Source organism: Copidosoma floridanum, unplaced genomic scaffold (assembly GCF_036245765.1).
Source record: "Copidosoma floridanum isolate Cflo_tuat_1 unplaced genomic scaffold, Cflo_Japanese_pri ptg000009l, whole genome shotgun sequence".
Taxonomy (NCBI): Eukaryota; Metazoa; Arthropoda; class Insecta; order Hymenoptera; family Encyrtidae; genus Copidosoma; species Copidosoma floridanum.
Genome location: NW_028321886.1, coordinates 9,302,765 through 9,325,641, shown reverse-complemented (window position 1 = coordinate 9,325,641; position 22,877 = coordinate 9,302,765). Strand labels below are relative to the sequence as shown.

At 40.5% G+C, this 22,877-nt stretch overlaps 3 protein-coding genes across 3 annotated transcripts in view; 1 reads left to right on the top strand and 2 right to left on the bottom strand.

Moving 5' to 3' along the window:
- Positions 1 to 658: 658 nt before the first annotated feature.
- On the bottom strand, positions 659 to 8,746 carry Gat-a (GABA neurotransmitter transporter-1A). The gene is made up of 8 exons (XM_023389248.2): positions 8,315 to 8,746; positions 4,203 to 4,510; positions 3,476 to 3,776; positions 3,041 to 3,224; positions 2,685 to 2,952; positions 1,935 to 2,612; positions 1,511 to 1,678; positions 659 to 1,402 (listed from the first exon to the last, which is right to left on the bottom strand). The coding sequence occupies exons 2-8, from the start codon at positions 4,359 to 4,361 to the stop codon at positions 1,313 to 1,315; spliced, it is 1,848 nt and encodes a 615-aa protein (XP_023245016.2). The 5' UTR covers positions 4,362 to 4,510; positions 8,315 to 8,746; the 3' UTR covers positions 659 to 1,312.
- A 3,698-nt stretch (positions 8,747 to 12,444) lies between these two features.
- On the top strand, positions 12,445 to 15,263 carry LOC106638072 (uncharacterized protein KIAA2013 homolog). The gene is made up of 7 exons (XM_014351098.3): positions 12,445 to 12,912; positions 12,998 to 13,469; positions 13,541 to 13,778; positions 13,850 to 14,091; positions 14,173 to 14,400; positions 14,489 to 14,763; positions 14,826 to 15,263. Exons 1-7 carry the CDS (start codon positions 12,720 to 12,722, stop codon positions 15,008 to 15,010), a joined length of 1,833 nt encoding a protein of 610 aa, XP_014206584.2. The 5' UTR covers positions 12,445 to 12,719; the 3' UTR covers positions 15,011 to 15,263.
- Positions 15,264 to 19,980: 4,717 nt separating this feature from the next.
- The window catches only part of LOC106638004 (metabotropic glutamate receptor 7), a 28,766-nt gene continuing 25,869 nt past the window's right edge, over positions 19,981 to 22,877 (bottom strand). Inside the window, exons 15-17 of the mRNA XM_014351003.2 lie at positions 22,543 to 22,662; positions 20,527 to 20,760; positions 19,981 to 20,043 (exon numbers count right to left, since the gene is read on the bottom strand). Coding sequence (XP_014206489.2) covers positions 19,981 to 20,043; positions 20,527 to 20,760; positions 22,543 to 22,662 — 417 coding nt within the window. The remainder of the gene's footprint in view (positions 20,044 to 20,526; positions 20,761 to 22,542; positions 22,663 to 22,877) is intronic.

Below are 22,877 nucleotides of genomic sequence, written 5' to 3'. Positions count from 1 at the left end.
ATAAAACGATCAAGCACCAGTTTATTTATTATTTTTTTTTTTTTTTTTTTTTTTTTTTTTTGTACCAAGTTTCTGTTAACTATATGCCGTACCGAGAATCCTTTCTATCTTTTAGCGTCATTGATTACAAATATTGTTTCATAATTAATTGTTTCAAATCACTGGATTTCTTCTCCTTGTGCGCGTGTATTTTTTTTTTTTTTTTTTATTTTCTTTAATTTTTCGTCTCTTCAATCTTTTTTACTAAATAATGTTTGTTATAAAGCTCCCTTTCATTAATCATAATGAATATATATATGCAAGGGGCGATTTTTCTATTAAAAATTATTGAATCTAAAATTACATGTAAATGGAAGACAGTGATTATTTTCAGCTCAACGCTTTTTCCGTATATGTTTCGACAAGTGTAGACATATATATATATATATATAGTTTTATGTTATTCGTGTGGTCATTGTTTTTTGGTTTTTTTTTATCATACAATAAATATATAAATATAATTTTTTGCCGGCAAGATATAACCATCTCTTATTGTGCTACCTACAAAGTATAATATTCGAGAGGAAAGTTCCTTTCTTTTTCTGCAACTGTAACTAACTAACTAAATGGAGAAAATTTACAATTTATTGTCTAGATTTTAATATCTTTCCTTCATATATTTTTTTTTTTTTTTTTTTTTTTTTTTTTTAATATCATACTCGGATTGTCGAAAAGAGATTCGAAAATGTCAATGCAAAAACATCTATCAGAAATATATTATAAAATGTTGTTGTTGTTGTAGTTGTTGTTGTTGTTGTAGTAAATTGTTGTCGCTATTTGTTCCTTTCAAAGAGTCGAACATTTTGAAACTATATAAGGTACACGCAGTAAAACATGCTATTATTAAAATAAACGAATGGTTCTCAGTGCGACGTGTTGAATTGTTGGTCTCTAAAATTTGTTTAACATGCTGATATTAATTTTTGTTTTTTTTGTTTCTTCCATATAATATATTGTATAGTATGTGATTAGCTTTCGTTAAACGATATGTTTCTTTGATGGATTGACTCGAGGATATGCGCAGGGTTCGATGTTCCTCATGTTGCAGTGTATATAATATATTTGTGTATAATTGGAAGAATTGGTTCGCGACGCGACTAAGCCCCTCTTTTTTCCTTAATGATTATTTTTCCTCGCCGTGCCAGCTCGTCCAGTTTTCATATTCTCTCTCTTTACACGCGCGATAAGAAGAAACATATTATATCGTCGCGCGCACAAAAAAAGAAGTATCGACGACGACGTGGTGTCCTTACGAAATTCACTGCGAGCCGGACTACAGGGGCGTGAGCTCGACACCCGAATGGCCCATTTTCGTTCGTAGCGCTATCACGTCGTCCTCTATTCGGATGAGCGCCTTGAATTTCTGGAAAAAAAACCGAGCATAACCATTGGGGATTAAAAAAAAAGAGAGACGGTCGGTTGGCAGAAATGAAAAAAAAAAAAAAAAAAAAAAAAAACACGATGTACGTACCGTCTTGCTGTCTCCCGGGGTGTGGTTCCAGATGTAGATCATGTAGCCGGGAATGCAAAGCATGGAAGACAGCGCCGTGCCCCAACCGACGACGTGCGTCCACCAGGGATACTCGTAGTCCAAGTACTTGATGGGCTTCCATTGCACGATATTGAAAATAAAGACTCCCTGCGAAATTTTTGATTAACACCATACATCACCGATACATTTTTTAATTTTTTTTCTTGGGAAAGAAATGTAAATTCAATCTCTATACATGTATAAATTTACATCTTATCCCATAGCTACCCTTTATTTAGCAAAACATGGAGCCCTTTGTCGTTGTGTTTCAGTGATTCTATATTTGTCGTTCGCGGAGCTTTCCTCAGGATGGAGCAAGTATATTTATATTGTAAAAATGATAAACAACAAAGTATAGACTTACGATGCATATGGCGGGAGTGGCAAAGATCCAGCAGAACTTCCACCAGATGAGTGGGTAGTAGCCGATCATGTCCTTGATACCGTCGTAGAAGCGATCGACGCCAAAGGCCCAGCTTATCGAGATGCACTCGAAGAAGATGAGAAAGAGGAGGCAGAACCCGGACACGGCGTAGGAATCGAGGATTTGGAAGACGTACATGCCGCCCTGGGTTATGCAGGACAAGCCGACCAGGTACGAGAGGACGCAGACCAGGGCGATGAACAGTTCCTTGCGCCTACGCAGGAGTTTGGGCCACTCGTCGACCATGGCCGTGATGAAGCCCTCCATGGTGCAGAACTGCGAGTCCAGGCCGATGAGCAGCAGCATGAAGAAAAACAAGCACGACCAGAGGGGCGCCCCGGGAAGCTGGAGCACTGCCGATGGATAGGCGAGGAAGGCCAGGCCGGGACCCGAGGCCGCCACCTCGGCCACCGGTCTCTGCTGCTCGTGGGCCATGTACCCGACCACCGAGAATATCACGAAACCCGCGAACATCGACGTCGACGAGTTGACCGAGCAGACGATCAACGCGTCCTTGTACACGTTGTTCGTGAACTTGTTGTAGCTGCCCAGGGCGACGAGGGTGCCCAGGCCCAGGCCGTACGAAAAGAAGATTTGCGTCACCGCGTCTATCCACACCTGCGTCAAATGTATTACCATTACACTATTATTTGTATTTGTCTTGATGTAAAGGTCGTGCCTGTCCCTTACCTCGGACTCTTTCAATTTCGAAAGATTCGGGCTGACGTAAAAGCGTATGCCCTCCATGGCGCCGGGCAAGGTGATGCCTCTGATTAGCAGAACCGCGAGCAGGACGTAGGGAAAGAGGGCCGTGAACCAGACAACTTTGCCGGTCCACTTGACCCCCTTCCAGATGCAAAAGTAGCACATTATCCAGACAACCAGGAGGGTCGCGGCTAACTCCCACCTCAAGTTGCCCATGTACTCGATTCCCGGGCTTATTTGCAAAGCTCGTCGCCTAAATATTGCGAATGAAGGGTTATTTTTTTTTCTTTTTTTTTTATTTTTATTTTTTTTTTTCTTTATTTGGTGTGCACGCGACTTACTCCCAGAACTCTTTGACGGGGTCGGAGAGGTCGTGCGAGCTGACGTTCACGTGGTTAAACGTGCAGAGCTTAATGAGGCTGCCGTTCTTGCCCATCTGCTGGAAACACTGGAGGTGCTTTCTGTCGTACGGGTTGACACAGTTTTTCGTGTTCCAATAATTACTGCAGCTGCCCCAGGGTAGTTCTGGAACACACGGGCAGAAAGCAAAGAACGAGCGTGAAAATCGAAGACGAATAGTTAAAAAAAAAAAAAAAAAAAAAAAAAAAAAAAGACAAAAAAGCTCTTCCTCTGTGCAATTGGAGCTAAAAATAGGTGCGCCAGGTATATACAGTATATCCTTTTTCTCTCTCCAGTCTGCCCCCGGCCTTGTTATGCACAATTCACGTTGCTATATAGGTATATGTATACACGTAAAATATAAGGGTAAGACTTACCGCTCCTCATGGACATGAAGAAGTAAAAGATCGCCCAGGCCAAGATGACGATGTAGTAGACGTTCATCCAGCAGGACATGACGGCCGCCGCGTACCCGATGCCCTTGAAGAGGGGGGCGATCTTGAAGACCCCGAGGCCGCCGATGGTGAGCATTTGGCCGAGCGCCAGTTCCATGAAGAACATTGGGATGCCGGCGAGGAAGAGGGTCAAGAAGTACGGGATAAGGAAGGCTCCGCCGCCGTTTTTGTAGCACAGGTACGGGAATCGCCACACGTTGCCCAATCCGATGGCCAGGCCCACCTGAGTAGCATTTTTTTTTTACTCAAACAGCGCGAAAATGTTTAACAAACGCTCGTTTTCTCGGATAACTTTTCCACGCAATCTTTGAGCTCTTCGTTTTTAAGAGAATTTTACTCAAAATGCTTTAGTTGTTATGATCACTTGTATTTTTTTTTTTTTTCTTTTTTTTCGCCACGAAATACAAAAAGTACAAAAGTGTCCAAAGTCCGTTCGGGACGTTTAAAGACTTTATATGACTCTAACGTGTCAAAACATAAGATGATATCCAATGAAAATGATGATATCCAAAAATAAAAGGTTTACTTTTGAAACTGATGCTCAATCGTAGTATGTAATGAGGATCGATTCAGCGGAGCACCAGTAGTACGTATCTATACACGTATGGATATGGAACACAAAAATTAGAAGTAAGCAGCAATGACTCACGACACTGAGGATAAAGTCGACTTTGGAGCTCCAGGATCCCCGCTCGGGTAGGTCCTTTTTGTTGGACGATGCGACGGTCGACGAGTTGATTGAAGCCCTCGGCCCACCACCGCTCTCCGGATCGAGCGGCTCCGGCTCCCTGATACTCGTGTCCGCCATCCCGCTGGTTCCGGTGCTCTAGAGCCTCGACGGCTCTCTCTCTCTCTCTCTCCTGCTACCTTTGTCCTTTTTCCCCTTCTGTTTTTTTCCCAACTATTGCGATTCTGCTTCCCCGCCCGCGTCACGTTGGCCCATAACAGCCGGTCAACCTGTGCCATTAAAAATCACACTCACTTTATGAGCAGCTCGCTCGGTGATCTTGTCAAAGTACCGGCGCGGTATGGTGAAAAATATCTTATTCATCGCTCCGCGCCGGACGGAAGTTGGAAAGTCCCCCGTCTGACCAAACTCGGGTATTCTCTACTTGTTTCAACTCGCGTTACATTTCGCACCGCCTAACTGGTTCTAAATAAGTTAACTTTCAACGTGCTCCGGTGTATCGATTTTTCCGGACCTGTTGACATTTCATGTTTGAAAATTCAAATAGGGAGCGTGCATTGATTCGATCGCAATATTAATTAGAGGCGTTACGCGACAGTGCAGTCATCGAAAACATCATTCTCACGGATGGCGCATGGGAACTCGATGCGTTTCCGATACATCGATGCGCAGTGTGGAATCATGTGACGAGGCTTTAAAATCTGGAGCAACGAAATTGGGTATCGGTGCGAGAAAAATTTTTTTACACCCCTGCGAATGTGCAACGTGAAACGTCTTTCGATAAATAGTATTTACGATTCCGCTTGGATTTCCGATGAAATGAGAAAAGCTGAGCGCTCTTTCTCTCCTTCGGGTTGCTCGAAAGTCGTGCGGTGAATATATCTCGGGAATAAAAAAAAAAAAAAGAAAAAAAGCTCCCGTGTTACACTGTCTTTTTTAGCGTGTTTGTGTAGAACGTAACTGTATACCTGTGTGAATTCTAAAGAAAATGATTACGAGTGCACTCTGACTTTCGAAGACGAACAAAGGAAAAATGAAAGTCTTGAGAGCCGTGTTTTTCCAAATAAGACATCAGAAATATTAAAATGTTTACATTTTACTTGTCTATTTTTTAATATTAATCGCATGTGTTTTTTTTTTAAAAAAAAAATCAAATGATCAACATTATTGTTTGTTATTTATGTACGTGATACCCGCAGTTGCTTATTTATACTTGAAAACAGAGGTGTACGTGTAATATGCGGATACTGCTTTCGAGCACAACCCGACACGAATTTGTTGTGCAAAATTCCCAACAATTTAGATTAAAAAAAAAAAGAGCACAGCGACTAAAAATCGAGAAGCGTTCGAACGAACGGATGTACGCAGTATTTTCAGTAGCGTTTTTTCGCGTGTAGTCGCGACACGGGGGGGGGGGGATCCCCTTTGAAGCGAGAGCAGCTGTTCCGTTTGGGCAATTTGACAGGTCGGGGGTAGGTATAGGTACACGGGCAACAATCCGCGCAAATCTGCGGAAGCCGATTGCCCGACAGCGCCAGCTCCGATCGTCCCATTTTCGAACAAAGAACTTTCTGGGGCGTCATAATCGATGTGGGGCTCGCGACCCCCCCCCCCCCTTCTCTCGCTCGTTTTCGTGTGCAAAATGCCATATTCGTCCCTACGACTCGGTGGTTCATTTCGCTCTCATGCCCCCCCCCCCATTATCCCGACCATCCCTTCGTACGTGCCACCATCAGAACGTACTCAACTAGCTCGTGGGGGCGAAAACGCCGCGAGACAACGTATAACCTACACCTGTTATATTACATTCCCGATCGATACTGGGGGGTGGCGGAGGGTAAATACCTACCAAAATTTATGCAGAGCTCCTAATTGTGAGCCGAGTCCTTTTGGGAATTTAACGAGTTTGTGGGTCAATTTTTGCGCCCAGAACGAGACAAGAGCCTTTTTTTTTTTTTTTTTTTTTGTATATATACTTGGAGGAGATTGTCGGTGACGGCGAAGAGGTAAAAAAAGGAAATAGCCCGAAACCCGCGTCATCTGACATTTGATTTCCTCCTGCTGCACTTTCGGCCTTTTTCACGCTCCCTCCGAAGCTCCGGCCTTCAGCCGATGCTTGCAGTCCTCGGGAAAATACAACGTCTTTTCAGCCGTCCGAGGCTACTTTTTGCTATTGTACGTAACTCGTGGCTCGTGGATCAGACGGATAAGAGAGAGGATCCGAAAAGTAAGATGAAAAGAGAACGGGCAGGGGGGTGGGGGGGTGTGAGAGAAAAAGCGAATCAGCTCCCGAGATCGTAACGCATACAGATGGACAGGGAGAAAAAGAGGGCACTGTAGAGAGAGGGGGTCGGCCGGACAAAGGGTAAGAAAGAAAGAAAAGAAAGAAAAGCTCGTAGCGCGTGTCTTCATCCGATGTTCATTTTCGGGTGTATACAAATATAAGGTTGTACGTATGACGTGTGCGCTCCGGTGTATCCTTGGAACGAAGCCAGATTTCTCTTTCTTTTGTCCCTCATCCTTGCCCGTACTTGTCTGTACATTTATACACACGTATGTATCGCTCGCGAAGCAAAAATTCCCCCAACCGCCCGTAGAAGCGATCCGAAGCCTCCCTCCTGCGTGTTCGCGGTTATTTTATACGAGTCGCGCAGTCATCTAGCGCGCGCCTCCCTTTCTCCCGCTACAGCCCTTATTTTACAAGAGCGCTCGCTCGCGCGCTTTACTCCACCGCTGATGCTCTTTTCCTTTTTTTTTTTTTTTTTTTTTTTTTTTTTTATACCTGTTTGTACGCACATACGGGACGACAAATGAAAAGATGCGCCAGTCGGCGAGACGCACCCCGAGAGAGATCAACCGTCTCGCTCGAAGAATCGATCACCATGGACTGGTGCGCATGTGTGGCCATACACACATATATATAAAAGAACGCGCGCGCGCGCGCACGGGGATGCTGTACCAAAATACGTTGTATGTATACATACAGTAGGTGCAAGCTCACGCACTTTGGGGTGTGCCGATGCGGGACGCGTACCAGGGAGGATATACTATACGTTTGGGGGGGGGGGTGCAGCATCCAGGGGTCGGGCTCGGCTGGAAGTGGAGCGTGAGCTTTTGGGGTGCGAGCAACGACGGAAGCGGAAAACGAAAAAAAAAAAAAGAAAAAGAAAAAGCTCTACGCACAACACGTTACGGCACGCACCTATTATACGTATACACGGGTACGTCTACGCTAATAACAAATAACCTCGTGATCGTCGCAGCGTTCGCACACGGTGGTATAAATAATGTCTATATGCGACTGTAATGGGGCGGGGGGGGGGAGGGAGGGAAAAAAAGTGCGAGCGCCGCAAGGAGAGTGAGAGAGGCACACACGGTGTAGGTGTATTACGGGCCGATGAGGCGCGCTAATGTGCATGTCCGGCGGGGGCGTCCCCGTGTAATAAATAATACATCATGATAGCAGTTGGTAGGTGTACATGTACACGTATGAGCAACAGCCTTCTCTTCTGGGCTCCCTCTTCCTCTTCCACGCTCATAAAAAACAGCTATATTCTAATTAGCCGAGGCCGAGTTTCTATGCGCGCCCCCGTCCGTAAGTATATATATATTATGTGGGTAAATATGTGGCACGCACGTTATATACTGGTAAATCCCATCACGGGTCCTCTTGCTTCCTTCCTTCCGGGGAGGCACGTAAGTGTATACACGGGGGCGCTCGTACAAGTGTCGCTGGCAAAGGGCCACGCAGACGCGGAAAGTGCGAATAGTGGCCTAGTCCGATGATCCGCGCGGGGCATGGCTCGGTGCCAGGGAGTCCTACAAGTTGTCGCTTAAATCCCGATCGAGGAAGAGAGCCCGTCCCCCGCGCGCATACTCTTACCCGATGAAAACGACAATTTACAATAATGCACCTTGTACCTGTTAACTCATTCTCGCGATTTGTGTACACATACATAGATAGGTACACACGCACCAACCATAAGAATTAATGATCAATATTGTTTTTGTTGTTCCCCATGTAAACACGTACATTGATACATATACGACGAGTATATATATATAATACGCACCTGAGAGAGGGCCGAGGAGCGGGAAGTTTGGTCGTTGACGGGGTGAGGGTGGCGGTCCTTCGCGAGCTACGGCAGCAACAGCACTGGCCAGCCTCTTCCTTCGCCTCGTCTTCTCTCCGGCTGGTGGCCCCGCGCGCCCCACGGCAGCGTATTATACGTACGATGCGCGCCAGCGCCGAGTAGCGCCGCGACGCCTCCCTTTCCGTATCCTGGTATGGGTCCTGCCTGCCCCGCGTCCTTTTTTTCTCTGATGGCTGCTCTCGTCGCCCTTCAATCTGCCAAATCCGGGGGGCTCACTCGCGCCTCCTTTCAAAATTGACGCGGCCCGTTGGCGATGACTTATTCGCAACCGATTCGCATTCCGAGGATGCGTGTACAATTATTCATGCAAAAAATGGAAAAGAACTCGTAAAAAAGAGGGAGCAGTCGTTATATGGTCATCGGATATTACGTGCGGATAGGCGCGAGGCTCGCGGTCAACTAACTCGACGTAGGCCCATCAACCGTGCCACTGGCAGCGCCCCCCCCCCCCCACCCGGGTCTGGCTCTCTGGTTCTTCTATCCCCGTTCAATCATCCATCCTCCCGATGTGCAGGTTATTCGTGTCGGGGACATGCATCCACCCCACCAGTATATCATCATCATCAGTGCCGATGCCGTCGCTCCGGAAGCCAACGATACACCTATACGTATACATACAACCTCCTCCATACGTATATATAGCGTTGACCCAGTGTGACGGGGACCACCACCCCTCCTCTGGTTTGCTTTAACTTGTATGAACTGCAGGTATAATCATAATTATGTAACATACCCATTTCAAATGTCCAGCTCGTTGTTATTGTTTCCAACTGATGGACTGTAGAGGTGCTAGGGGGAGGCTGGGAGCGCGCGGAATTCGGCTCAATATATATATATATATATATATATATATATATATATATATATATATATATATATATATATATATATATATATATATATATATACATAAGTTCTCTTGCGGGACGTGTAATGTATACCAATACAGGTGTACAACCATCCTCGTGTGTACATTGTGCATGTGGTCACACATACGTGATATTACGATATCACGGGTCTAGGAAGTCTGTACCATCCGGACGAGGGTTCCTCCTCCTCCTCCGCCCCCCCCCCCCCCGTTCCATAGGTCTACTATGCGCGTGACACAGATCCGTCCGTTCCCGCGTGTACAATACATATACTTGTATAAATGTACAACCACATGCGTGGGTGTGCGCGCGGATATGTCGTGCACATAGCGCTCCTAATAATTCTTTGCGGCCCGTGCGCGTCTTCGACGCCCCTTTCCCGTCGCGGTCGGCTTCTTCCGTTTAAGATCCTTGCCCCGTGTCAGGTACAACCTGATGGCTGTCAAAAAAGTGGCTACTCCGCGAGAAGTACGTATACGGAGAAGAAAAAAAGCGGTTGGAGGAGGGGGGTGAAGCTTTGGGCGCGCGCAAGTCGATATTATATCGAACCTTTCGTTTCTTTTTTTTTTTTCCTCCCCTGCGCTGTTGTTGCTTCCGATGATGCTGTATGTGTACACTCGTGCGTATACCCATATACCCCCCCCCTGTGTAGAAGCTGCTCCGTTTCTCCCTTGTATAGCTTGCCTACCCTCCACCCGCAAAGTTAATCAAAAGAAGCCAGGTTTCTTTTGTGATGCAAAAGTTTCCCCGTGCCTATATGCTCTCCTTTCCATGGATCCTTTCCATCTGCGCGTTTTCTTTCGCTTACCAGACGCGCGCACAAAAATACTTTTATGTATAGTCTAATGCTCGCGATCGTTATCGTATACTTTTACATAGCGAGAGTGGGATCGATTTCGTCACGATTCATCGCTTTATGTTTTACAAATCATCTCCAGCCCCTCCCACGGAAAGTTTACTCGAGATATGAGCTGCGCGTCTTAAACATACTTTCCTTTTTTCGCTCCTTTTCCAAGTACCAACAAAAAGTTCCTCCTTTACTTGTTCAAAGTGGTTTGATATTCTACTGTTTGTACAAACTCCCGAGCAGAGGTGCGCGCAAAAAGAGCAGAGGCATCAGGGGAGAATCCAACGCTAATGGCAAATCAATTATGCAAAGTCCATACTAAAACCGGGAAATTTCTAGCGCTGCTGCTCTTTAGGGAGCGCATGAAAGCGTGTGTATGTATATATAGGTGCGTGAATACGTAGTTGAAAATTGTCGATGCAAAAAGCCGCGCGTCCGCGAGGAAATGCGCAGTTTGAAAGTAAAATTGGTCGGGAACAGCACTGGGAGTAGGTACATATGGACACAAACAGTTTGTAGCCGATTGACATGAGAAAAAGGAAGTGGATATATATAAACAACCAACCCATGGCAGAGACTGACTCCGGCGATATCGAGTCAATTTGAAAGTTTCCCTTTTATTTAACTGGATTGCACGAGTGCGCCCCGGTATTGTCGCAGCTGCTCCTGCTTTCTCCCGTATATACGTGCAAGCACACGCGCTGCTATTCCTCCTCCCTTCGTTCTCTTATCTCTTTTTCTTCTTCGCTCGTTCCCGGGGAACTTTTTTTTTTTTTTTTTCTTTCTTTACTCCCCCCTCGCATCTTCAATTGTTTGTGGGTGACACTGTTGAATTCTTGGCCATGTCCACGTGCCATGCTTAATTTTACACAACAGTATAGAGTGGGCCATTATCCATCCTGCGGGATGAATTCACCATGTTTATTCCCTTTTTTTTTTTTTTTTTTCTACAATAAAAAAGTTGTGGTCTAGAACATAGCTAGTTATCAATGACGAATCACATAAAATTATTTAATTGCCAAGTTATTTTAGGAATCGGATGCGTATAATTATGGTAAGCGATTTAACAACAATGCACCGATTGTAGGTATACAGTGATGACTTATTAATTTACCGTCGAGAGGAGATCGTTTGATTAATTTCAACAAAGTTGAACAAAAAGAGGAGAGCCTTTCTCTCGTGAGAGCAACTCGGAAACTTTACATATTATATGTACAGCCGTGGTGCCTTTCGAGAACAATAGTGCAACGCTATTATCGACGGTATTGAAGTATACGAGGCAAACACGACACTTTTCTCTTTATCATTTGTTTGTTTGTTTGTTTTTTTTTTTTTTTAACTATTTTTTCTACAAAGATTTTCCAGGTTAACAAAAACCAAGTACGAGAAAGTAGAAAATACTTACTTAAATTCAAAAACTTTTTATACTTTTTAAACTCACCCAAAAACCGCTGTCGCATATTTTTACGTGCAAAAATGGTTTCATGGACCGATCTATACTTATGTTTATAGATAATGTCACCAATCAGACACGAAAATCTTATTACATAACGCGACAAATTGTCTTGAATTGATTTATTGGAGCTGTCGCTTGAAATTTTCATTTTCCTGATCTGCCGATAAGTTATATTTAAACTCGTCAGCTGGAATAAAATCCTTGTATCAATTATATCTAAAATATAGTAATAATGAAGGAGGAAAATTTTTATTGTTATTATTTTTCTTTTTTATTACGCAATGCCATTTTATCACAGGTTTAACCACTACAGTATATAAGTCCAGATGATTACTTTAAAGTACATTGAAATGATTCAAAATTATTTACTCAATCGTGTTACGTTTTAATTAACAAAAAGCATTATTGCTTACGTGATTTTGTAAATTACTCGTAAACTTATTTTGATTTCTTATATAGCCAAAGATTAAATATAACATATGAGAGAAAAATACATATTTATGTGACTTTTTCTTATACAAAGTTATTTACCACGGCCTTATAATTATATACCTACTGTGTTATTAACATCTTAAATACAGTCAAGATATAAAAAAATACTACCCATAGGATCTATTTTACTACATAGAGGCATAGGCACTCAATAAAGTAAAGTACTGGTGTATACCTGTAAAATCATACCAGTTACGGGGAAACTATTATTTCAATTTTTTTATATTTTAATGATTTGTAATCATCTGCGGGTATTTTTCATATCCTCCTTATCACATAAATATATATGTATACAGCAGCAGAATACATTGTGCATGCGCGCGCGTCTTGCAAGCGACAGCAGACGAAGCACGGACTTCCCATATGTTTTCATAATAATATATGCGTGCAATGATTAAAAAAATGACGTAATTTTAACTTACACCGCTAAAGCACCTACACAGTTTTTTGGCATGATGCCGTTTATGAGTACCGGTACGTGTGCATGTACTATTCTAAAGCGCGTGACGAGTTGCTCCGTTTTCTTTGGTGCCGAAACAGTTGTACCTTAAGGTTATGAGCGACTGATTAATATAAACAAACCAGGTTTGTTTACCATTTTTATTTAATTCATCGGTTAAGAACGAGTAGCCGAGAGGCCTCTGAACCCGAGTGTTGACAATGTGTAAAATGCGAGGCAGCGCTGGCATGTTTGACGTTCATGAGTTTTGCAAACGGTTACGTCGTCTGCTTGATGGCAATTATTCTTGCCGCAAGATTTTGTTGCTTCTAATAATTTTGGCAGCTGTCCTCTTGTATGTCGGCTCATCTCTGGCACAGTGGCTGTTTTTGGGCAGTAGGGAACCCATTGAAGGTAATCCATTGCTCTTCCTTCATCAGCTCTGGACCGGCAATCTTTCGACCGAATGATTCACGCTAAATTTTATTACTTTCTGCAGCCTATGAAGATCACTGCATCCGTGAAAGACTGGCTGGATTCTACTTTGATTCTGTCGAATACAATGCCAATATTCTATTCGATCCGCCGAAAGATGATCAATATCCTTATTTGCCTTACGTAGGAAACGGCGTTTTTAGCGTCCCGATTCAACAAGAATCCAGGCTTTACATAAAAAATGGAAGAACCTTATCTCTGCCAGTGAAGTGGCAACCATTGATCACTTATCCAATTTCCGAGAGTACTATTTATCGAGAAGCGACCGTCACTCAGTATACGAAGGGCATAGTTTATAAATACCAATGCTTCAGGGATGGACATCACATACAATACCAGTATTATGCTCACAGAGTTCTGGAAGGAATCTTTATCCAAGAGATCAAAATATCCAATCCTTCCGGCATTTTGCAAGAGTTTCCATTCAAAGCACAAACACCTGTTTATTGGACGGATGCTCTTACAGAAACAATCAAGTAAGATCTCATGATTACTCATTCTTTTTAAATTGTAAAAACCTTGAGACATGCAATCTTTAATTTTTTAGTATTATAGTGGAACACACAAATCATCCATTTAACGTTGTATCTGGCTTTGTCTCTATACCCAATTCTAACAAAATTGTTGCCATTTCCATGGTTTACCATGCTTTACCAAAAAATATACAAGTTAAAGCCAGAAGTACCACGAAAGTGGAATATTTAACTAGTATTTCATACAGTGAACCTATTTTAATAGATCAGTATCATAAGCAAAAAGATTTAATCAGAGAGAAAAGTGTTGAAGTAAGTCGCTCGATTTATGATTTTAGTTACTTTTCGTTTTTGTTTACCTAAATAAACATTTTTTTGTACAGCACATGAAAAAAGCTCTTATTAAGCAGCACAATCAAAGTTTGAAAGAAGATCATATAAATATTTGGCAGCAGTTTTGGCATTCTGGAGTACAAATCAGCGATTCAAAAGCCATTGGAGCAATTAATGGTCATCAAATAAATTCAACCATTTATTACGTGTTGAGTCAAATACCAAAGGCAGTACCGGATATTGAAAAAAGTATCATAAACAATGAAGGCTGTTACCATGGTCATCATACTTTGTAAGTGACAGAGCGGTAGATGTAAAATTTTGAGAGAAGTAAAAACATAAATGTACAAATAATCATAATTACATGATTCAGAAATGCTCCACGTTTATGGACAGACACTTCTACCATTGATGCAGTTAATGGATTAGTCGAGTCTTGGTTAATAACATTAGAAAAACAAGGGTGCTATAAACTCATGAATGGTAATCCTTCAGCCGTACTACAAGCAATAGTCTTGAGTCTTGGAGGTTTCAGATTTAGTAATCAACATTTAGAATTTAATATTGATCCGCAACATTTGCATAGGGATTTCTTATTCAGGTCAGTAATTACTTCATGCTATTTTTTTATCAACTGAAACAATCATTGGAAAACTTTTCTTTGGTCAAATAAAACCTCAAATTTATAGGAGGATCAGTTATGGAAACGTTACACATTTGAATATTTCTGTAACTGTAAATGAAGATAACAGAGCAGTATTGGCAGTTGCATTGGATAGAAGCAATAGTGTTTACTTTGGATGCGATGCTGGCTGTCTTGACGAACCAGTTGCTCTTAGTAGATCTTATACGAAATTTCCAGTAAAACTAACGACGCCATTGACAGCAATTTTATATATAACATCAGATTATCAGCATATGCAAGAATTACGAAATACTCTTCATGTTCATGCGGTCGATGAAGGTACGAAAATGCATTTCAGATATCTTCTGTGAACTTTATCACATAATTATTTATTTTAACAGCTCCGGCTCACGATCATAACATAATGGCCATGCACAAGCATGGACATCAACTGGCTGGTTTGCCTACACTGTTCTGGTTGGCCATAGCTTTTTTGATCATTGTGTTCCATTTGTTTCTGTGCAAATTGATTTTCGCAGAGTTTAAAAGTCAAAAAGGTGTAAAAGTGCGGTACAACAAAATATAAGTATTAACAGTGTACTTTATAGAGTCTCTTGTTATATGTATGTTGTGTAAGTAATGATATATATTTTTGCACATTTTTTAAAAATGAGAGAGATGTACAGGCTGCGATATATTGTTATAAAAGAGTGCAAGTGTTGAACATTTTATTTTAACTATTAAATTGTAATGATAGTTTTTTATAAAAACATCTTTTAAAGGTGTATATTTTTATTTCGCTCAATGACAATTGAGTTGATGAATAAGTGCATATAGTTGTGAAGTTTAAAAAATTCAGATACAAGTCAGTTGTTTAATTATGGCAGTATTTATTCGAATCAACAAAATAAAAATGTATACAAAACATATGAAAAAAAAAAAAAAAAAAAAAAAAAAAAAAAAAAAAAAAATACAACAAAACCATAAAAATGTACATATTAATAACTAATCTAAGGTGCAATGATTTCTTAGCTATAACAATCACTGTTTAATAACTAGCTATAAAATAATTTATAATAAAAAACATTTATTTGATTGAGGTTCTCACACATTTTCTTAACTTTTGAATATATGTATGCATATATGTATATATATTTTTTAGTACACGACCAGTCGTCATACTTATTTTTGTCTTTTGCATAATTAGTAATACTGATTGTTACACACCAACAACTGATAAAACTCATTTTAACAACAATTTTCTCGAAACCATACTTTAGACTTAAATCTACAACGACGCTAGCTATGTAGTTACGTATTTTTTTCTTACATTCTTGTCTATATATTTGTTTAAAAAATAAAAATCTTTACAAAATTAATGGAATGTACGTCATGAACCTTTGTATATCAGGAAATTCATCGATTACATTACAGGGTAACTCTGGTTAGAAAATATTTTTCACTAAAAATTGTAACGTGTAAATTAATACAACATAATTGCACTCGATAACAATGTTTACTCTGCATCATACATACTAGGTAATGATGTTTGATACTTTATTGAAATTTCCTGAACACTTATTAAGCATACTGATTTTTAAACAACTTTACAAAAATTTTCTAACCAAGGAACTTAAAAAATCTCTTTTGGTATGAGTATGATTTTAAAATCAATATATTATACTTCTACATAAATAATGCTAAACGACTTGTATACTACTTAACATTGAATAACTAATATTTCATTATTTCTTACGACAGATTAATTTTATCATTTTGTTTCAAGTAATTTAGTGATGATTATTTCTCGTGACAAGAAAGAAGTAAAATCGAAAGCAGAGAATGCACACAAATTAAAACATTTTTTTTTTACTTTGGCCGCTTATTTAATATTCACATATCGTAAAAGTAAAGGACAAGTTATGGAAAATTATATTGCTTATTACTTATATTTTCTATTTTTTAATAAAAAATCTTTTTCCAGTTGTCTAAAATTGCATATTTACAAAAGTTACCCTGGTAAAAATTCGTCCAAGTTTTATCAAGTATGTGACTCTTTTACCGGTTAATTAATAATATGGCGATTGTGACAATTCTAAATTTTTTTTTTTTTTTTTTTTTTTTTTTAACCATACGAATTCCGGCCAGGTACAAATCTGAAGCGTATACGTAGATCTTTTAAAATATTTTCTCATAAAATCAAAAACACTTGATCTTTTAATTTATAACCGAAATATACTTTGAAATTACTCAAATTTTCTGTTTACAGTAAAGCCTAGTCTAAAAAAATTTCCTATTTTGATAATAAAATCAATAATTAAAAACTTTTTTGATCATTATTCTAGTTGTATATGTCTATACAATATATTGTTAGACGTATTCCAAAGGTATCGATTTTTGGATTAAGATACTAGAGCTACTTTGATATCATCACCAAAAGTCTTTCGTGTCATTTATTTTCGAAGATGCTTAATATTCGATCACATACAGCTATATATACTTATGTACAATTACTTTAAAATGATATTTTTACTTTTTTCTCAATACTTTGTACAATATTACTAATAATGATAATTATATATACTTCCAGCGCTATCAATATTTACAATTTACATGTTTATGTTGGTTTTGTATTTGATTTTCGTCATAGATACTTTATAATTTTATTAAATGTATACGTAACGCAGTATTCAACGCATACACCAAGCTATATTTATGTCGAGTATTTTTCACATTATAAGTATAGACGAACATTTGTATGTGCATTAAGGCCGTGCGAAACAACGTTGATTCAAACATCTAGTACATCACTTACTTTTTCAGTAATTTTTTTTCCAAATCAGGAAATATATCATTACTAACCCTATTATTAAAAGTAATCAAAGTAATATTCATTTAAACAACGGTACGCATCAATGATAAATGTTATTTCACATTTCCTTAACAGGACGTTTATTAACCAACTATCACACAGTTGTATAATAAAAGGGAGTTTTTGCGGACTAGTGTACTCTTCGTCATATTTATTTATAACAAACTTTATAATCAAAACAAGTGTTTGCGCAATGGAACACAATTAAAATTGAACGTCAAAAATTAATAAAGATTTTTTTGATGATCAAACGATGCATCATCGTAAGGCTATACTTATTTGATTTAATGAAAAAATTTTATCTTTCGGATAAATGTTTGTCCTAAAAATTGACGGCTTAACTAGCAATTCTTTTTGTGCCTATGCAAGTTTTTTGTCACCCAAATGCTCCACTGTGGAGCACGCAAAGGACAACGTTCTTTTACTCCGATGACGAATAGTTATTATATTTTTTGACTGTTTGATTATTATTATCACATACACACACGACGACAGTTAATATATGTATGTATATAGATATATTTGCTTTTACTGTTATATAAAATTCACTTGCAATTTTTTTGGTTTATTAGTTGACACATAGTGACTGACTAAAAAGACATTGCCTCTAAGTCCTCTAGCCTTTGCTTTACAAATTTTATTTTTATTATTCTTTTTACCTACAAAAAAGTCGACATTGATTTTGATAGAAAGCTTTAAAAAAACACAGCTCATCGTAGTTTCAAGATCTACGCGCTTTAACAAGTGCTGCGTACCTATACATCGCGTATTTTTCGTTTTTTTGTTTTTTTTGTTTGTGTTCTTGTATTTTTTTTTTTTTTTTTTTTTTTAACATTTATAAATATTAATTGCAGTCTCTGTGAATTTGCTCGTCACTTATCTCACGACACAGAAAATGTATTTATTTATTTTTTCATCTAACATTCAGTAAACAAACACACACTTACATGTTAATTTTCAACGAGCAAACCCATCAACAAAAACAATTCTAGGTGAATTTAGATAAATAAAAATTTTAACATGAACCATGAATGATAAATAATTTTTCTCAGAGTTTGTAACAATGAACTTTAATTTTTTGAGGTTTAATGTATTGATGTGAAATTTGTCTCTCACTTTTCCTCAAATATGGGCGGGATATAAGTAGAGTTTATCCGTCGAAGGAAATAATGTTGTTTATCATCGGCCGTGGCTCGAAAATAAAACGCGAGAAACGGCGAGCCAACTCTATACACGTATACTTGCGAGATATCGATACCCGACTGCGAATCAAGTTACCGCCTATAGAGAGCTATCGCTCCCTCGTATACTTTTCTCGTAAGTAAAGCGGAGATTGTAGAAAGAAAGAGGGAAGGAGGCAGGAAGACGTCTCTCATCGAATTTCGGCCTATATATATTACCCAAACGAATTAACGTGGCAACGAGAATCGCTTCACTCGATAAACCGTAAAAACGGGGAAAAAAAGAGACGGATGGACAGTTTGGTATTGCAGTTCCTGCGTATAGCTTAGGTCTGTAAAACGCAGTGGACCAAGTCCCTTTCGTAACAATAGTAATAATACCTGGAAGACTTCATCTTAGTACAACGATTTTTCCCTCCTATCTCCTTTACTTTTTTTTTTTTTTTTTTTTTTTTTTTTTTTTTTTTTTTTTCGTAAATTTACCGTAAGTTACTTGTACGCGTACGTAATTGTTGGAAGTTTGAGCGATTAATTCAACAGCAATCATAAAAAAGAAACTGTATGAAAAATAAAAAATAAAACTGAAGTAATTTACCAGTAATGCCGGGGACGTAGTTGATTATTACAATTACAGCAGCAGTCTACAATTTTTGTACGATTTTCGCGGAAAATGTAAAAATTCGGACATATAGGTACTGGTACAGGAATCGTTGACTTTTTTATCCTCGAGTCGTATAAAAAACGTGTGAAATCGTCGTCCCAAGTACTTTGTTAGAACGTAACTGTTGTTATTATATATTACAGAAGCAATGTCGCCTTTAAAAACGTACTAATTGCACGTATGTATATATATGTGTATAGTCTATTATCTCGTGACACAAGTGTCATTTGTAACGATAAATCAATACCACGATGACTTGTGCATTGTCGGGCTGAATGGAAAGGGCCGACACGGGCGTGGGTTGGATTGTTGTACTTGGACGTCTACTTTCGGCCCAAAAGTCCTTGGGTATGAATACCCCGGTCTCGGTGCGCGAACTCTCGAGCAAAACTTTGGCGATACAATATGTATATATACATATATATATACGCACGCGTCGGAGAGTCCGAGTCTCCCTCTTTCTCGCTATACGGCTTATAAATCATTAATTTTGGCTGTACGGACTTGGTTAATAGCTACGCACTTTGCCGAGCTTTTTCGAACTGTGCGGGCTGGCCCTCGCTCCTCCTGGTCGCCAGTGACGCCAATGACTCTCGGCGTTCAAAGAAGCTGCCCCCGCGGACACTCAGGGATGGCTTCCGATCGGCGTCTTAGCTTATGGTCCGGTGCCGGCGGCGTCGTCTGCGCCGCCTCGTCGGGGGTGTCTCGGGCTGGCGGGCCGAGCCGGAGTCGCTGCTGGCCGCCGCCTCGGGCTGCTACGAGAGGTTGTTCGTGCTCTGGTTCTTGGGGTGGCGCACCTGCTCGTCCGCGGCCGGGGCCTCGCGCAGGTGCACGAGCGCCACCTAGCTCAGGGCGCTCGTCTCGTCCACGGAGAGGCTGGTCGGGCCGCTCGTTTGATCGAGGCCCTGCCGCCGGCGAGAGAACACAAAGGTCACTTGGGCAGGGTACAAGTGCTTACGACTGGTTACAATTTCTCGAGGGTTGAATCACACCTTTGAGGCGAAGATTTTTAGCACGAGGAGTTTAATTTTATCGTTGGAAGTTGTTCGGTTTTTCTGATTTGCCGAGAGAAAACAAAATTCCGAAATGGCTCGCAGGTAAACATATTATACATTTATTGGGCCATTAGCGCAAGTGATGGACGTGAAATGGAGGCTGATTGGATAACTATCAAAGTGCGCCACATCGAGCAAATCGTCCGAGTTATTAATAGAGGGATGGCATACTACAAGTATTCGGTACGCCCCGACCAATCGATCCAACTGCTACACATGTTGAAAAAGTAATTAACGACCGCGTGGGACCAGGCAATGGGTAAAAAAATTAACTTTGACGCGCCTGTATAATTTTAGTCCCAAAGAGTTGTTATGGGTTAACCAAATGCATACCTGGATGCGCTGCTGTTGCTGCTGAGGCTCGCCGTTGGTGGAGATGTGCTTCGGCCGTGCGGGTAGGCTCTGGCTAGCGCCCGACGACGTGGCCGCGGTCGTAGTCGTCGGTCCGGCGCTCGGGGGTGGCGAGCTACGTGAGCCCGAGGTCACGCTCTGCATCGTCTGGCTGCGGGCGGTCGAGAAGCGGATGCTAAAGTTTTGACGACCAGCCCCCGCCGACTGGCTCTGCTGCTGATGAGAACAATCAGCGCCCACATTTTTACTGCGCTGCTTTTTATTTCTTTTTACGTAGGTATGGTGCTCGTGCACGTTAGTTGAGAATACAGTGTATCTTAGCGAAATTGTGTTGGGAAAAAAAAAAAAAAATAATAATAAAAAAACGATGGACCATTAGGATTGTTTCTGGCATGTGGATATTCGTTTTATATTCTTACTTTTGTAGACATCAGATGTATAACGTTTCCACTCGTACATTATTCACCCTATATACTCTGCGGAGTACGTATACGAAAATACACCCCACTGTTGCATTTATTTTAGCTCCGTTATTTATACACCCAGCGCGTAGTGCGTCAATTATTCATCCATATGATAATGAGTTTGTTATTACAAGCAATTTAAACTACAAATGACCAAGTTTATTATTATTATCATCATCATCGCTTTCGTTAATGATAATTACCAAAGAGTACCGAAACTTAAAAATGATAATGACCTCGAATTAAATTTTCCACGTGTATTTCATTTGGAACTTTGATGAAATTTAATTTTCGTCATCGGGAACCCGGCGAATTTAGCGAGTAGAAATTGCTTTTCCCTCGTAAAATTCCATCAGACGAGCGATCGCAACATTTGAATGAATTTGTTATTTCAACGCTAATTTGCTTGTTCGTTGACAATAGTTACCTGCTCAATTATCAAAACTTTTCGATCGATATCAATAACTTCTCGTTGTATTTTATGTATACCAATAAGGCAAGCGTGCGTTTTAATTAAATTTGAAGTTTGTTGTTGGTAGGTATTTGTAAAAAAAGGTTTGTTCGATAGAAGAACGAGAGACAGTCATGTTTGGTTTTGAAAATCAAACAGTGCGCGAAACAGTTCTGTAGAGTGTGAGATTCAATTTCCAAGCGTGTACCTGTACCAAAAGCAGGTGAAGAGCAATCAAAAGTGTAACAGGTGTTGGAGGGTAGCTCGAATGTTTCTATACACCAAAGTACAAATATATGTGTGCAAGTCGCACAGGTGGGTACGGATGGAAAAACGATTCTAAAATTGAACTTGTTTAAGGCAGATCCGCAAAAAATACTCATAGATGCAATATTATCCTTTGAGCGAGTTCCATTCCACCAATAGTTTTTTTCCCGCTTGGTTAACCCCTCCACCCCGCGTACATTCACATTTTATCCTCGCGGAGTAAAAATTTCAGCTTCCGACAACATAATACCAACTTACGAGGGTACACACGGCGCAGCCAAGTTTTCCAATAACTTTTATTCTCTTGAGCCCGATAAAACGAGATTGAATAACTCGATCCCGATATGACGCGTTTTATTCCCGGGGAAGTGCACGTATGCGCCATCCTTCTTCCCACGAGTATATACGGGGCATCATCCCTGCCTCCGTTTTTCATTATGATGGCTCATTTATCCGTTCCATCAAATTAACCCCGAACGTATCCCCCGCAAATAATTTGAGCCAAGAAACTTGTTTATCTCCCTCGAGAGAGGGATCGATTTTATGGAATTTTTATACCCGTACACCGTAAGTCGCAGCGGTGTGTCGGTCAGTAAAGAAAGTGTTTAGGTACTTTATTTTCCGGCCCGAAAACTTTTCGATGGACCGTAAATATCGGTCACGTACGCACACGCGCGTACCTTTGGTAGAGCAAATAAAATGACTTGAAACGTCGAAAAACGTCGAGCGAGTAAACACGACCGTGCGATAAGGCAAATCGAGAGAGAGAGAAAGAAAATCGGATAAGCGCCGCTGGGGCCGAGGAAATTCACTTACGTTGGGTCGAACGTTTTTGTACGGCTGGAAGAGAACGATGTAGACCTTCGGCGTGAAGAGACATCCCAGGGCCACGGTTGCCGATATATTGATGCACATGCACATGCTCGCTATCTGGACCTGCAAGTAGAATAAAAGACCGATCGATGTCACATTGTCACTTTTGTCGGTTATGTATATGTATACGCACACGCCATACCGTGTTGACTTTTACGTGTAACGTAAGCCTACGATAATTAATAAGAAAAAATATTATCCAGCGATTTTAATCACGTAGATATACGCAAACGAGTGTATCATAAACAAATTGAACAAACGATTCAGGAATCGCGTGT

Excerpts from the sequence above, each read along its gene's own strand:
- LOC106638072 (XM_014351098.3), top strand. The coding sequence starts at position 12,720 with ATGTGTAAAATGCGAGGCAGCGCTGGCATGTTTGACGTTCATGAGTTT. Across the intron at positions 14,092-14,172 it reads TACCATGGTCATCATACTTT|AAATGCTCCACGTTTATGGA; the intron begins GTAAGTGACAGA and ends TACATGATTCAG. Across the intron at positions 14,764-14,825 it reads TGTTCATGCGGTCGATGAAG|CTCCGGCTCACGATCATAAC; the intron begins GTACGAAAATGC and ends TTATTTTAACAG.
- Gat-a (XM_023389248.2), bottom strand. The coding sequence starts at position 4,361 with ATGGCGGACACGAGTATCAGGGAGCCGGAGCCGCTCGATCCGGAGAGC. Across the intron at positions 3,777-4,202 it reads TCGACTTTATCCTCAGTGTC|GTGGGCCTGGCCATCGGATT; the intron begins GTGAGTCATTGC and ends AATGCTACTCAG. Across the intron at positions 2,953-3,040 it reads CCCGTCAAAGAGTTCTGGGA|GCGACGAGCTTTGCAAATAA; the intron begins GTAAGTCGCGTG and ends CGCAATATTTAG.